This window comes from Eleutherodactylus coqui, chromosome 3 (genome assembly GCF_035609145.1).
Source record: "Eleutherodactylus coqui strain aEleCoq1 chromosome 3, aEleCoq1.hap1, whole genome shotgun sequence".
Taxonomy (NCBI): Eukaryota; Metazoa; Chordata; class Amphibia; order Anura; family Eleutherodactylidae; genus Eleutherodactylus; species Eleutherodactylus coqui.
Window position 1 is genome coordinate 106,324,366 of NC_089839.1, and position 15,933 is coordinate 106,340,298.

The 15,933-nt window shown below is 46.3% G+C and overlaps 1 protein-coding gene across 3 annotated transcripts in view; it reads right to left on the bottom strand.

The window, feature by feature from the left end:
• The window catches only part of STRN (striatin), an 85,218-nt gene extending 70,061 nt beyond the window's left edge, over positions 1-15,157 (bottom strand). For 2 of the 3 annotated variants that reach the window (XM_066595935.1, XM_066595933.1), the window contains exon 1: positions 14,647-15,157. In XM_066595935.1, coding sequence (XP_066452032.1) covers positions 14,647-14,904 — 258 coding nt within the window. In that variant the 5' untranslated portion in view covers positions 14,905-15,157. The remainder of the gene's footprint in view (positions 1-14,646) is intronic. The other variant, XM_066595934.1, reaches the window with a different exon arrangement.
• Between the last annotated feature and the right edge of the window lie 776 nt (positions 15,158-15,933).

Here is a 15,933-nt window from a genome sequence, read left to right on the forward strand (position 1 = left end):
GAAAATTTTTTAAATATAAAAATGCAAAAAAAAAAAAAGCCCCCACAAGACATTAGTGTTACGGTCCACAGTTTTCATAATGTATATAATAAGCCATCAGGGATATCCTATATTTTACACACCCACATGCCAAAAGTCATGGGACAGAAACTATTATCATGCAGGACCCCCTTTAGCCCAGCAAAGTACAGCAAATTGCTGTGGCATCGATTCCACAAGTGGATGGAACAATTCTCAGGGGGGTGTTGAGCCAAGCCATCTATATAGCCACCCCCAGCTGCGTTGTATTTTTAAGTGCAGGATCTCGGGTGCAACTTGATTGGGCTCATATTTGTGTGGCCAAAACGTTCACACATTCGTAGGAATCCTCTAGAATTCTCTTCAACTCATTTCTGAAAATGTGGGTCTGATGGCATGGTGCATTATCCTGCTGGAATATCCCATCATTGTGGGGGTACATATAGCCCATAAAGAGACGCAAACAGTCACCAAGAAGTGAAACTGGCAGGCACAGGTCAAGGACATGTTTAGGTGGGCCAGTGGACCCAACTCCTGCCATGAGAACACACCCCACACCAGTATGGAACCACCACCTGCCTGCACATTGCCTTACTGACAACTAGGATCCATGACTATTGAGATTGCGCCATACATGAACCCTACCATCAGCCTGAAGTGGTGCCGCCATTCACTGGACCATGCCACGTGTTGACAGCCTTCTAGGGTTCAGTTAGCAACCTCACTCTGGTGGGCCTTCTGCTCCTATAGCCCATAAATGCTAAAGAACGCTGCAATGACCTGTGGGATATAAGTGTTAGGCCTCCTGCATTCAATGTGGATGTAATTTCTGCTGGAGTCTCTTGCCTGTTCACTAGTTGCAATCATTAAGCACCCGCGGGCATCCACTGTGGGTGGTAATTTCTTCAATGTTGTACTCCCAGTAAACATGTAACACTGTGGATTGAGGATGTTAAATTCTCATGCAACTTCAGAAATGGCATGTCCCATCCACCTGGCACCCGCTATCAAGCCTCGTTCGGACGCCGATAATTCACGTTGCCTCGACATTAGCACATTGGTAAGTGTTAAACCTCACAACACAGGTGCGGGCGTCCTCAAGCAGGCTCAGGGAGATAAGGCCTCTCTCACACAGGCGTTGCTGAAATCACCACAATTAAAATCGCAGCACTTGGCCGCATTTTACTTTTGGCCAGCTTTTAGCACTCTTCACCATTGATGAGGAGCGTTCAACGCCCTAAAATAGAACAGACACCGCGATCAAGCTAAACGCTGAAAAAAGGGAGGCCCAACGCCACTTCATGACCAATTTACATACCGCTATCTCATGACTTGACGCGTCAGTGTACACAAACTAAAGTTTAACGCTTGCTTAATGAACGTTAGTGGCCAATATCCAACAGCTTCCAGAAAAGGCTTTCCCAGAGAAATAGTGCGATTTTAAAGCTGTGGAAATTCTGCAGCGTTTTCCGTACAAGCCGTGTGGAGGGGATTTAAAAAGAAAAAAGCTCCTTCATATAGTACGGATATTTTCTGCAACAAATCTGCAGTATTTTTGAAAAACTTTTTCATTTTAGGGTTTCTTTATAAAGATAAGAACAATTTTAAATACTTTTCAATGGCCAGATTTAGGCCTCCTTCCCACGAACGGCTTTCCGCCGCGTAATTCGCGGCGAAAATCCGCTGCGTTGCCCCCTGCTATTAGGTTCTATTGAACCTAATAGCTCAGGGCACACGGTGCGGAATTCCATCGCGGAATTCCGCACCGTGAAATCTCCCGTTCTCACCCGCGGCATGCTCTATTTGCCGCGGGCGTACGCGCTGACGGTTTCCATTGCAGTCAATGGAAGCCGTCCGTTCACGCCATCTTCCGCTGTAACACAGCGGAAGATAGCTTGAAAACGCTTTCCCGCCAACCGCCGCGTCATATGACGCGGCCGGCGCGTCACGTGATGTGGCTGGCGTGTCATGTGATGCGGCGGTGGTGGGCGGGGAAGCGTCATGCGGGAGCGAAGACGCTGGATACGCTGGTAAGTATGGGGTCTCTGGGGGGCGCCGTGACGGGCTTCGCCGCAGAATACTCCGCGACGGAGCCCGTCACGCTCGTGTGCAGCCGGCCTAAGATTGTGGAATCCACAATGGTCACCCGTGCGGATGATCCGCAGTATTCCGCATGCATTAGCAAAGATAGAACATTCATGAGCAGACCGAGCAATTGCATTTTCCGCTCACGGGAGTAGGGATGTGGGACAGGACCGCAGCATGTTCTATTTTTGCACGGATTCCGTGCGGACAGCTTCCATTGAAGTCAATGGAAGCTGTGCAACCAGCAACCTTTCTGCAATTGACACCGCAGAAAGGTTGCAGATTCCACGTCATCGCCTAGCGACGGCGTGGGAAAAAGCAAACATTTAAAAACAAAGCAAAAAACAAACTGTATTGCGAATGACAGACAGCAGCTTGCCGCAGCCATCCGCATTACAGATGAAGAAAAGCGACAGGTACGCATGGACAGCGTCTGCAGTCAGGGCCGAATTCCGCTGCGGGCTCCCGCATGCGGAATCCAAAGGGTTTGTGTGCAGCCGGCCTAAGCAGGATATGCCATTATCCAGAATGCACTACCGATGCAAAGTCTGAGGCAGATAGTACTTATTATATGGCCATATCTGCCCTGGTCCTGAAAGCAAGCAGGATTGGTATACTGAAAGGTAAAAACAAATTCATTACGTTCCTATAGTAACAATATTTACAGCTCAGCTATTCTTAGTTTATAAGACATTTTCACTCATTCCAATAACATATGGTCACATTAGTAGCCAAATTACTAATAAAAGGGCACTATTTAAAGAGAGAACGGCTCTCAGAATATATTAAACAGGTTATCCAGCCTTGCAAAGAAAATAAAAATAAATAAAAATTGGATGGCCTTTCCTCAGGTGGGGAAGGTGGGTAGGAGGTATTCCACTCAGGCTCCCAGCTGAGGCGCTGATTGAAGGGGTCAAGGCGTTTCATGCAAGAGTCAGAGCCTCTTCAATTTTACATGTGAGCATATCATTAATAGCAGCTGTTCCGAGTACTACTTCCACTCACTTCAATGGGACTAGCTTGTAGTACTCAGAACAGCCACTAGAAATAATGCGGCAATTTGACCCGACAAGTTTGTGCTCCGTTGTAAACACAGGAGGCGGCTGTGACACTCGCAGGAGCACCGCAGCACCTTCCGTCAGCTGATTGGCGGGGATCCCGAGCGGCCGATCAGATATTGATGGCCTATCCTGAGAACAGACCATCAATATTTAAACGCTTACTTTTTTCATTTCGGTTTTAACTAAATAACTTCTTTATCCACCAATGTCGCCAAGTGCTTGTTTTATGTGGGACGAGTTGTATTTTTCAATGATACTAAGTAACGTATCATGTAATGTACTAATGTACTGAAAGAATTCTAAGAGAAGTGTGATGGGGGGGGGAACAAAAAAACAAAACAAAAAAAAAAAAAAAAACAATTCCACCACCCTGGCGGGGAAGTGGGGGGTTTTGGAGGTCTTGTTGATACGGTGTTTACACTGCAGCAGACAACTTTATTCTATGGGACAGTACAGTTACTACAATACCAAGTTTGTACAGTTTCTTGCTGTACTACTATTAAAAAAACTACATTTTCTGCGGCCATCTTTTGACAGCCATAACTTTATTTTTCATAGACATCGTTGTGCGATGGCTCATTTCTTGCGGGACGTCCTGTAGTTTGTATTGGTACCATGTTGGAGTACATTTGACGGACTGAGCACAAAAAAAAGAAAATTAAAAAAAAAAAAGCACACACACAATTCTAACGACAACGTTTACCACGCGGGGTAAATAATGCATTTCTTTGAATTGACTTTTATGGACGCAGCAATACCAAATAGGTTATCGGTTTTTTTCTATTTAGGTTTTTTTTAAATTCTAAATATAGCAAAAGGGTTTTGTTTTTGTTTTTTTACTTTTATTACCTTTCATTTAATTTTTAAAACCGATTTTTACAGTATTTTTAGTCCTCATAGTGGACCATAACTTGTAAAGGTTTGATACTAGCATGGCTTGATAGACAATCTGCCATGGCTCTCAGAAGGTCCCCAGCTTCAATGGCGATTGTACGGCCCCTGACGATCGTCTCGTTGGGTATCATTCAGGGCATTTAAGGGGTTAACAGCTCTGATCAGCGGCACTCCTGATCGGAGCAGCTCTTAGAAACAGCCGACACCCGCATTGCATGGAGCTATGATTTCTGATTCCCCCGCCATACAAACCCCGAACCTCCTGACATAGCTGTCTGTCTTGCAGGGTTAAAGGACAAGTTCTTTAAGGAAAGAAAGAAAAACATATTGCAAATAAACCCTTTTGGCCGAAACCCACATAAATAGGCATTTGAGTGAAGATGCTTACAACTTCCCAACATACATCTACTTCTTGGCAGTGTTACAACAACCCAACAAACATCAGTGGCCCAAGTTCAATCAGTGCGGTTGAACTGCAAGCTCTGAGAACACGTCATATTTTATTTTTTTCTGTGATGACTTCAACGCTGCGCCAACGATCAGGTACAAGTGTTCATTTGCCCCGTCATCGGGCCATACGACTATGCCTGCGATCCGCCGACGATGTGCTCCCGATGAATGCAATCTGTATAGGGTGAATAATACTACCGCTCCTCTACTGCAGGGTTAATCAACATGCTGCGATGTTGGCTGGCGCTTAGGCAGGAAAATCAGCCCTTGTAAAAGGGGGTTTAACCCTTTGTAAAGTTGACTAATTTTCACATTGTGGCATGAGGACTTGAAAACAAAGATGCCCGTGCAGATCTACTAGACCGGAGCTCAGAAGCTTCAGTGATACATATACCTATGTAGGCATCTTACAACCAGTAGTTCCTCCATCACAGAAGACTACCGGACTCTAGAATAGCTTTACCGCAAATGTGATTCAGGCCTTTGCAAGCGTCTGCTACGGAGGTAGGTTAGCAAGAGGCGTTAACACCCTTTTACATGGGCCAATAAATCGTTCAGATTCCAGCAGAAATCCGCACAACTATGGGGTAGTGTAAAGGCAGCCCGTCTGGACGATAAACGAGAACGTTTGCATCTCGTTCAGTTTCTGTGGGCTCACATGACCGAGTCAGATTCTGCATTCAGGAGGCCGCAGCGGATTGACCCTGCGTATGGCATTAACCTGTATTGCAGATCACTGCGGAGGCTCGCAGGCAGTCACACGCAGAACAGTTTTTTTTAGTTTGCCTCTCCCGCACTGTCGCTCAACGATGACGCGGGCACCTGTAGCCCATATGCAATTCATATTCGTGAGTGTGAAGGAAAATTGGAGAATATATGCCTTTCAATGCCCACGTTTTACCGCGGATCATCTGTGCAGATGCCAATCGCGGAGTCAGCAAATCAAATCTGGTTGTGTGAGACTGGCCTTAAGGTTGGTTTCACACATTGTTTTAGGGGAGAAAAAAAAAGAAACAAAACATGTTTTTGTAGTGTTCTTCGCACCAATAAACACCGTGGCCAGATGCCAGCTGCGGGTGAATGGTAAATTGTGAAACACATTACAAACATTGTATATATTTGTGGTGCTTTTCCTCACTTTGGAAGGGTTTCCGGGGTCTATGGAGACTCCCCCAAATGCAGCATGCTTGAGACATTTTATTTTTTCAATGTTTCCATTTTGGACATTAAAAAAAATCCCGTTTGTATTAAAGAAAAGTCACTAAACATTTGTATGAAATTCATGGCATTTCCCCCCCTCTTTTACAAGACGCAAAAAGTGGCACAAAATTACTCTGTGGGAAGCATGGGGTAACTTACAGGGGAAACAACAGATTTATTCAAGTCTGGCCACGATTGTTGGAACTTCAGACGCTTTTGTTAACATAATAAAAATAAACTTTTAAATAAAGTGATAAACCATTATGTGCCTATTGAGGAGCTGAAAGCTGGGAATCGTTTCACTTGGTTTCGAGATACTTGAGTACTAAGTAACGTGGCTAAAATAAGAAAATGCCAAAACCACAACCATGTCACAGAAACAACAAAAAAAAAAACCAACACTGTTCTACTCTGCTAGTATCCTTCTGTAACAGTAAAGCATGGGAGAAATGGCAAGAAACTAGCATGAATGTTGCAGGCAATATACATGTCTACATGGAACACTTTACTGATCATGGCTCCAATTAACGCTTCTTAAGAGAAGTTAAAACAAATAAGACAGAAACATTAACGAAAACAGAGTTGCGAGCACCAGGAGAGCCCAATGCATAGCCCTAAAGTAGGGCTCAGCAAGTGATCAAATTAATTCTGTTGGGGCGCGATTCTAACTTTTGTCACAACAGTTAGAGATTAGCCATGTCCCCTTTGGGTGCATTTAAATGGAGTTGTCAGAATAGACTGCTGCATTCAAAGGGTTAACAGCTGTGACCAGCGGCACCAATTGGAGCCATTACGAGATGTGTCAGCTGTAAGAAACAGCCGTCACCCGAATGGTATGGAGCATAGTAGGGATTGACCCCCGATGTCCCTCCATACAAAACCTGGACGACTTTGATGTAAATGTAAGTCCTGGAGTGTTAAAGGGGTTGTCTCGCGAAAGCAAGTGGGTCTATACACTTCTGTATGGCCATATTAATGCACTTTGTAATATACATCGTGCATTAAATATGAGCCATACAGAAGTTATTCACTTACCTGCTCCGTTGCTAGCGTCCCCGTTGCCATGGTTCCGCCTAACTTCGGTGTCTTCTTGCTTTTTTAGACGCGCTTGCGCAGATGCATCTTCTCCCTTCGGCTGGTCTTGGAAGCATCGGCGTTTTGGCTCCGCCCCCTTGTACGCATCATCGCGTAGCTCCGCCCCATGACGTGTGCCGGTTCCAGCCTCCTGATTGGCTGGGATCGGCACATGACGGGGGCGGAGCTACGCGATGACGCGAAAAGGGGGCGGAGCCAAAACGCCGATGCTTCCAAGACCAGCCGAAGGGAGAAGATCCATCTGCGCAAGCGCGTCTAAAAAAGCAAGAAGACACCGAAGTTAGACGGAACCATGGCAACGGGGACGCTAGCAACGGAGCAGGTAAGTGAATAACTTCTGTATGGCTCATATTTAATGCACGATGTATATTACAAAGTGCATTAATATGGCCATACAGAAGTGTATAACCCCACTTGCTGCCGCGAGACAACCCCTTTAAAGGGTTAAAGAAAAAAAAACTTGGTGGTCAATAAAAGCAAAATAAAATGTTAACGCTGCTCCTGAAAGGATTCACTTAAAAGTCTACAATATTTGGCGAACCCTGCTGAGGACAGGCGACATATACTTAAAGGCCACGGACACCTTTGTGCAGTTTTTTTCTTTTAAATTGGTGCATTTCCACAAAAGTAGTTTTTGCTATTAGAATTTGAAACATAATTTGGAGGACCAAATTTCTCACAAAATCCGTCAGTCTGACTCATTCTACAGTTTGGTAGGGGTACAAAAATCAATGTTCCAGGACGGACCCAGCTCACATCACTGACCGCAACCAGCCCACAGTGGCCAGCGCCCGTAACTGCAAGTGAAAGATAGTGCTGTCCACCTGGTAACCTGAACCGAATTATATAATAAAAGTATTAGTGATGTGGCTGACTGGCAGGTTTTACAAGAAATTGTAATTCAGTGCTGCGGCTTCTACTGTACAGCTGCAAGCTACACTCTACAACTCTACAAGCGTAGGAGGAAAACAATTAAACACGTCTAATAAACAAGAATTGCGTAAACATACATCTGCTAAAAATTACATGAAGGTGTCCCTGGCCTTTAATACCATTTGTAGGAAAGGAAGAAAAAAAAAAGAAAAGGCAACAATGTAACAACATGTTATTTGTTACATTCCATTTTGGCAAATTAGTCACTAGCAGCTCATATAAAGAGGAGGTCTTTCTATAAAGAGGAGGTCTTTCATGTATCTTACTGTTGTAAGACTAACCCTAACACATTACATAAGGAATGGGGTCCAAAACGTCTTATAATATGGACTTACTACCCCAGGGAATAAAGAATTGGTACAGACCGAGCGTGGATTCCATCCTGAAGGCATTTACAGCACGATACATGTGGATGGGGTATTAGCAGTATGCATGTAGCAGGAAAAATAGAAACACACATGTAACTGAGATTGTGCTGCAGAATTTGTAGTCGATGGCCTCCTGCACACGGCAGAGCCGGATTCCGCATGCGAAATCCGGCTTTGGCAGTGGCGGTGTACCTGCTCTGTCTATTCTGTACTGCGGATGGACCCAGCAACTCACAGTCGCACATGTGCAGTAGAGGATTTTTTCAGATTTTTTTTGTCCTGCACCATCGCTAAACGATGACATGGAATTTGTGACCTGTCACAGTATTCATTGTGGAAGGACCGCGGCTCGGATGGCTTCCACTGACTTCAATGGAAACAGTCTGTGCGGAGCACGCATGAAAATGGAGCATGCTGTGATTTTTCCTCCATGAGCGGAAATTGTTATTGATTTCCGCTCATGTGTAGGAAGCAGCGGACCTCCATAGGAAGTAATGGGTGGCATTTGTAGGTGCCGACCGCTGATTCAGCATCAACTATCTGTCCGTGTGCAGGAGGCTGACAGTGTACCGAAAATCCAACACTTATTAAAGGGGCTGTCCCAGAATTAACTTTTCACCTATCCACAGGTGGTAGAAATCTGATCCCCCTCTTTTAGTCACACTGGGGATGCTTCTCCCACCTATAGCAACGTCAATATTAAATGGAGCATTGATTTTAACGGTGGTGTTGGAAATATACGAGGGCTTGTACTCAGCTATGTATGGTAATGCCACTAAAAATAAAGAGAGCGGCACCTCATATGCACAGCCATCGCTCTTGTTTAATCTGCACCTCACTGCAAGGGGTGCAGTCAGATTGCAGTGAGAAGGAGGGGGAAAACAAGACCCTATTCTCAGGATCAGTATGGGTCTTAAGGCCCATTTACACGGAATGATGAGCGCTCAAAAATTGCTAAAAAGCTATAGTTTGAGCGCTAATCGTTGCGTCTAAACACACGGCCATCATGCACTGCTAGCTGATCGTTAAATTCAATCCAAGCTAAAAATCATTGTTCAGCCTTATCAGCAGTTGTGGTAGTACGGGTAGTGCCGATAGCATTGTTTCCCATCAGAGAACAAAGGAACTGAAAGCAGATAATAGCCCTGGGGCTATTCACTGCATTCATCTAAAGGCTTCATTTGCGCGCCAATAAGCTATTAAGTAGCTGCATAGCTACTTAATAGTTTATGCAAAATAATCGCTCAAAGCTGTCACTCAAACTGTTTGAGCGATCATCGCTCCATGTAAATGGGCATTTAGCGGTGAGACACCCACTGGTCATACTTATTACCTGTGCACAGGTAATCAAGAGTATTCTTGTACAACCCCTTTAAAAACAGGCTGGCGCTCAGATTATCCCCACAGATGTGCTGCCACTGTGTACTAGGAGTCGCCTCCCGGCATTCAATGCGGCCAAAAGGCTGCCTTTCCTCGTGTAATCCATGGAAGAGTAATGCTACTTGTTTCTGCGGTGGATTTCCATGATACAGCTAAATATCTGAATGCAATTTTTTTGCAGTATGTGAATGGGGTTGCAGAAACCAAAATCAGAAAGTAGAATGAAAAGGAAGCTCCATTTCGAGGGGGAAAAAAATAAAAGGGAAGATTGGATGGATCAATCCTTCCACATTCTCGCGAAAGATCTTTGCATACAAGTGCAAAGTTCTGGCTGACAATTTAATTCCATTCAATACATCATATACAATTGTTAGAATAGTCTAGACCCCATTATAAGAACTACAGACACATGAAGAAGCCGTTCTCTGCATTCCCGATGAGCCAGTTTACGACATGCAACATATTCAACATGAACATTTTCCTTCTGTTGTGTTGCCATGAAATTCCTGACAGGCTGCACGGTGTTATGAATAAATTATGATCTCAAAGGAAGGAGAAAACCCTACAAATATAGAATGAGCCGCTTCCCTGACATGAAACAGCCAGCAATGCAGAAACCGACAGGCTTGCTGTACAATCAGTGTCACGTGCAGAGAACCAGGGTGCGAGTAGAGCAAGTGACGGTCCTCTACCAGGAATGAACCCCTGGGAACATCAGCGGAGCAAGGAGGTATAACAAACTAGAAAGTCTACCGAGACTGAGAGGCTAGCTTTGGGAAAGGGCTTCTACCAGCTACAGGATGGGGTCCCATGCCACCCTCGGCTCCTGCAGTATGACACCGGAAGAAGAGTTCCAGCATCACTCCGGCAACTCCCACTACTTCACACTTTTGGATGTAGACATGGCTCTAGAAATCATAGGCGGTACGCCTCAGATATGCTGATCTTAATAGTAGGGTTTATAGACCAGGTGAGCATTCACCTACAACTACTACAATCATCACAGGGAAAAAGAAAAAGTTCGTCAACCTGGAGCTTTGGGGTTCCGTCCAGAGATGGAACAATTTAGCTGCAGGGATTCCCCTTTCCTGCTCCCCGAAGGCAAGATGTTAAAGCATCCCTCTACTGTTCACAAAAACGCCACAAAGCATCTATCACGGTTAATTAAGTATTGGCCACTGATGCTCTCACAGACCTCTTACGGGTTTGGGGGTTTCCTTTATATACTACTAGCTGATATACCTGGCCTCGCCCGAGTTAATTTGATACAGGCATTTATTTACATGTTGCTCGCACAGAAAATTTTATGAAGTCAAGGTTACTTTAGAGTGACCGGGGAATAAATTATGTATTCGTATAGAGCAGCATTAGATTCTCTTCAGGCTGCCTGTACCGATGTCCCTTTGCAGAATGTGCCACCCCTCCTAGTCTCCTTATTTAGGACCTAAAGAATGCTTGAGCCAAATTTTACGCTTGTACGACACCAGGAAGTTACATTGCATAGGGGTGCACTTACTTTTGCAATTCGCATTGAATCATTGAATTATGATCCCCTTACATTTCCTACTTAGGACCTTACTTTTCCTATGTAGGACCTAAAGAAAGGTAATGGCAAATTTCATCTTTGGATGAAACCAGAAAGTTAGAGAATTAGATCAGGTACATTACATAGGTGTGCACTTACTTTTGCACTTATTGAATAATTAAGTTGTGACCCCTTTACTTTTCCTGCTTAGGACCTAAAGAATGGTCGCGCCAAATATCATGTTTGTACGACACCGGGAAGTTAGAAAATTAGTGGTGAGTCAGTGAGGGCTTTCATATATATATATATATATATATATATATATATATATATATATATATATATATATATATATATATATATATATATAAAATTATTTTATAATTAGCACTGCACATCTGTTGTGCTGAAGGAAGAAGATCCGTCCGGCATAGAGGAGATCCGCACTCAGGCTGGACAGGTAAGAAATTTTTTTTTTCCCCATGTCCGCAGGATTCAGCAGTGGAAACCGTGCATGTAAGTGGATATTGGGCCTTATGCCCACGGACAGATTATTGCTGTGGAATTCATGGCCAGACGCCCACCGTGAATTCCGCAGCAATGTCCAACCATGGACATGCTGTGTTAAAACATTCTCCCCTGCCCATGAGCGGAAACCAACTGTAAGTTGCCGCTCGCTGGGGAGAAAAGCAGCATGTTCTATTTTGTGCGGAAAAACGCACGGACGGCTTCCACTGCAGTCAACTGAGGCCGCCGTCCCATGTTACCTGTGGAAGTATTGCGGGAATATGTGTCATAGCCCAGCACCGCCACGTCATGCACTGCGCCGCGCATGCTAAGCGGCCGAGACACTCGTGGCGGATCCGGACAGGCGAGTATAGGGTCACTGGGGGGCACCGGGTTGGATTCCGCTGCAATAGTTCGTAGTCAGAATCTGACCCGGCCGTGGGCATGAGGCCATAGATCGCATCAGACCTAACCAACAGACCAACAGTGGCCACTTGTATCAGTAGGTGACCATAATATTAACAATTCAGGACTGTAAAGCCCCATTTAAACAGGGCGAATGTTGGGCAAACTTTGCCAGCCACTCATCCCAGCACATACCAGCTCCCATGCACCTGCACATGAACTTGTATCGCTAGCTCACAGTGGGGCAGCATGAGCAAATTTCAGTTCTCGCTCTCACCTGCCCCTCTCTATTCACTTAGCATAGCGGCTGTTCAATACTGAACAGCTGCTATTTACACTACACTGTCATGGTTAAACTCATCGTTTATTCTGCACAAACGATACGTTTAGCTATGGCAGTGCAGTGTAAACAGAGCTGGTATGTGTGGGGATGAGGGGCGGGCATCGTTTGCCCAACATTCGTCCTGTCTAAATGGGGCTTTAAACCTGTGATTGTTTACATAGCCTATCACCATGACAGTATGTCTCCAGTACAGGGGACAGTATGGCTCCTATAGATTCTCCATAGTGATAATGTGACCTATTTATGTGGATACAGCTGATTTATATACAACAATAAAGATAAGCTATGCAAACCTGTAGAACACCATCAGCAGCAACCAAAGGGACCAAGCCCTATCCGGAGCTATGAATATGCATCTGAAATTACAAGCTTCCACATTAACCCTTTGATTGTGTCACTTACTAGGGAACAACGAGGGCAGACGTCAGAGTCACCACAATAGTACTCCAAGTAAGCTATACTTACCTTCCCCGTAGTTCCCTCGGTGTCGGATGCCGCTGAGGGTCAGCTCCTGCTAAAGGGTACGTTCACACTGCAGAAAACCCGCATCACTTCCACGTCAAAGTCGACACCATTGCTGTACATTTTGACAAACATTTTGGTGCAGATTTGTAACCAATTTCATTCCCTCTATGGAAGGGGTGACATCTGCTGCAGATCAGAACTAAAACCAGAGTCAAAACCTGCACCACTTTGCAGCCGGTGACGCAGAAATGTTGTACATTTTGGTGCAGAATTACGTGTGAATGTACCCTAAAGGGGTTTTTCGGCAATACACTACTGATGAACTAAGAGCATAGTCCATCAATAGTTGATTGACAGGGTTAAGCCACTAGGGTTCCCCGACGACCATCTGATTCACTTGGGTGATCGCTACTGTGATTTTAGTCCTTAACAGTCACAGCGCCGTACATTATACAGTCACTACCTGGTACTGCAGCTCGGTCCCATTCACTTGAATGGGACTGAGCTGCTTTTAGGTCTTGTGACCAATTTACGGTTCAGCCGATCACCGACGCAGCCACAACATAAAACACAAACTTGCAGCCAGCACTTGGTTAGGGACGAAGGTTAACGAGGTCTTCAGTGACAAACACTAATGACCAATCCTCAGGATAGGTAAATTAATGGGGGTCCAACTCCTGGCACCCCTGATCAGCTGTATGAAGAGAACACAGGAGAGGTTTCGGCTGAGCACTGTAGCCTCTTCATTGCTTCACTCCCGCTGAAATCAATGGGAACTGAAAGTGGCACTTCCGGCATTTCCACCTGACACCGGGGTTGGGCATGGATGTTCGACAGCCGCTTCCCTTCCCATTGATTTCAGCGGGAGTGAAACCAGCTAGGGCACTTCTGCTGCCGTCCAATATGACAACACCCGGACTGCTGCACAGACAGCAAGCTGGGCGATCAGCCCATCGCTGGGAATCCTGAGAGATGAACTATTTATATATGAGGTCATCAGCAGTTTCTGCCAAGAAAACCCCTTTAAAAGAGTTGTCCTGCCAATTAAAAATGGCTTCACAGCCACTCTGTACTTCCTGGTTGACCGGGACATGTGATTGCTGCAGCCAATCACTGCCTATAGAAGGTCTCTGCTGTGGCCAGTGATTGGCTGCAACAGTCACATGACCTGGTCAGCAGCAACCAGGAAGTACAGAGTGGCTATGAAGCTATTTTAACTGGTCCGACAACCCCTGTAAGTACAGATAACGGCGATTTAAACGGAAGGGTTATCATCTAACAGGGAGCAGGAAAGCGGAATCCCTGCAGCTCCATCTCCGGACAGGACCGCATTGACTATGATAGCAATGTCTGCTCGCTTTCCGCCAAAAGAAAAAGCGCCTTTTCTTCCATTACTCTGAAGCGGATCTCTGCCTGAACCTCCGCCGGACCGCAGATGTGACCCTGTAGTTGAGGGCTGATGGCCTGCAGGTTCAAATAAACTTTTAGGTATTGCGTTGCAAGAAAATAAAAAAAACAAAACAACAAACTTGCGCCGTTCATTGCCTGGTAAAATAGTAACAACGGGGGGCGGACAACAAGTGCCAGCATGAGGCGACCATTAACCCCTGCACGACCTAGCGACCTCCTAGCCATCCTATAACTGTGGCACCTTTCTGGGTGCATCCGGTTTACCCACTTCTATTGCACCCAGAAAGCGTGAAATCGTATAAAAGACGAACAGCGTGTCATAGTCAGAAGATGACTAGAGGGGGCGCTACAGCTGCAGGATGATGGGCCTGGAAACGGAGATGAGAGCTGACTGCAATGGACCCTTAAAGGGGATGTTCACACTGCACCTCCCAGCTGATGACACACATCTATATATACCGTATATACACTACTAGCAGCGCGGCCCCTCCGCAGTGCGCCCCTTACCTGCAGCTCTGCGCGCTCCACCTCCCATTGCGCTCTCTCCACCTCGAAGCGGGCCCACTCGTGCTGCAGGAAGTGCAGGATGCCCGGGATGCTGTACTGGGCCCTGCCAGCCGTCCCCGTGCCGCCGCCTCCTGCGGCCGCCGTCTCACCAGCCACGGCCTCGAACCCCTTGGCGGCTCCCGCGGGCCCCGCGCCGGCCGACAGCAGCGAATTGTTATTGTTGTTAAAGAAGACGCCGGGCCCCGCCTGTTCGTCCATGGCCGCCTCAGCAGGGGCCGCGGTGACTACCGAGCGGCCGCCACCGACAGAGGAGAATGAGGAGAGGGGGAAGGGGGGCAAGGCGCTCACACCGGAGGGAGGACTACTGTAACGGCCACGTCCCGTCACATACGGCCCGTCCACCGCCGCCGCCGCTCCGTCCCCCACAACAACCACAGGGCTCCGCTGCCGCCCACACTCGAAGGAAGAGAAGCGGCTGCCTGGGCGGGTCTCCTGCCTCTCTGACAGCGGCGCCGTGACGTCACGTACGACCACAGACGTAAGGTTCGGCACCGCCCTTCCCGACGCTTCTTCCTGGTTGCGCTTTTTTTTGACTTTCGTGAAACTTTATTGACAAGAGTTTAAAAAAAACAACACCATACAGGCATTGAAGCGTCACTGTAGTGTGGAAGGCAATGCGGTTGTTAGAGGGCCTCACGAATGCGCGGCCACATGTGGACGTGACTGCTGTTTCTCAAGACTTTACACTAAGGGCTCATTCACACGGACATATGCGTATTTCAGTAGGCTGACTCCTGGCGTGTTTCGGCCTATCGTCAGGTGTTTTTATGTACATACATAAAAACGCACAAAATTGCGTTGATTATGGCGCACACGAGCGTGCGGTAAAACGCTGCGTGTAGAAGGTGACCTCACACGACCACAAAAGTGCATGTGATAGCGCAACATTTTTGCGTTGCGATTGCCGTGTGTGCATCTGCACATTTTACTGTACGTTACACACAAAAGCATCCATGTGAGTCCGCCCTTACACGGCCTTTTACTGCTGTATGGGCAGGCGTATCGTCACGTATGGCAGCGATTTTTGACTGCGCACAACAGCGTATCTCGCACATGCTGTCATGCAGAGTCTAACGTAATTGGGTTTTTTAAAATTAAATTTCCTGCTCTGTTGCTTAGCGACGTTGCGTATAGACGCCACACATACACAATGGGATTTGTGTGTACAGCGTTTATTTCGCACTCATGGAGACGGCAGGACTCTTGCCACTTATACGCAGTAAAGGT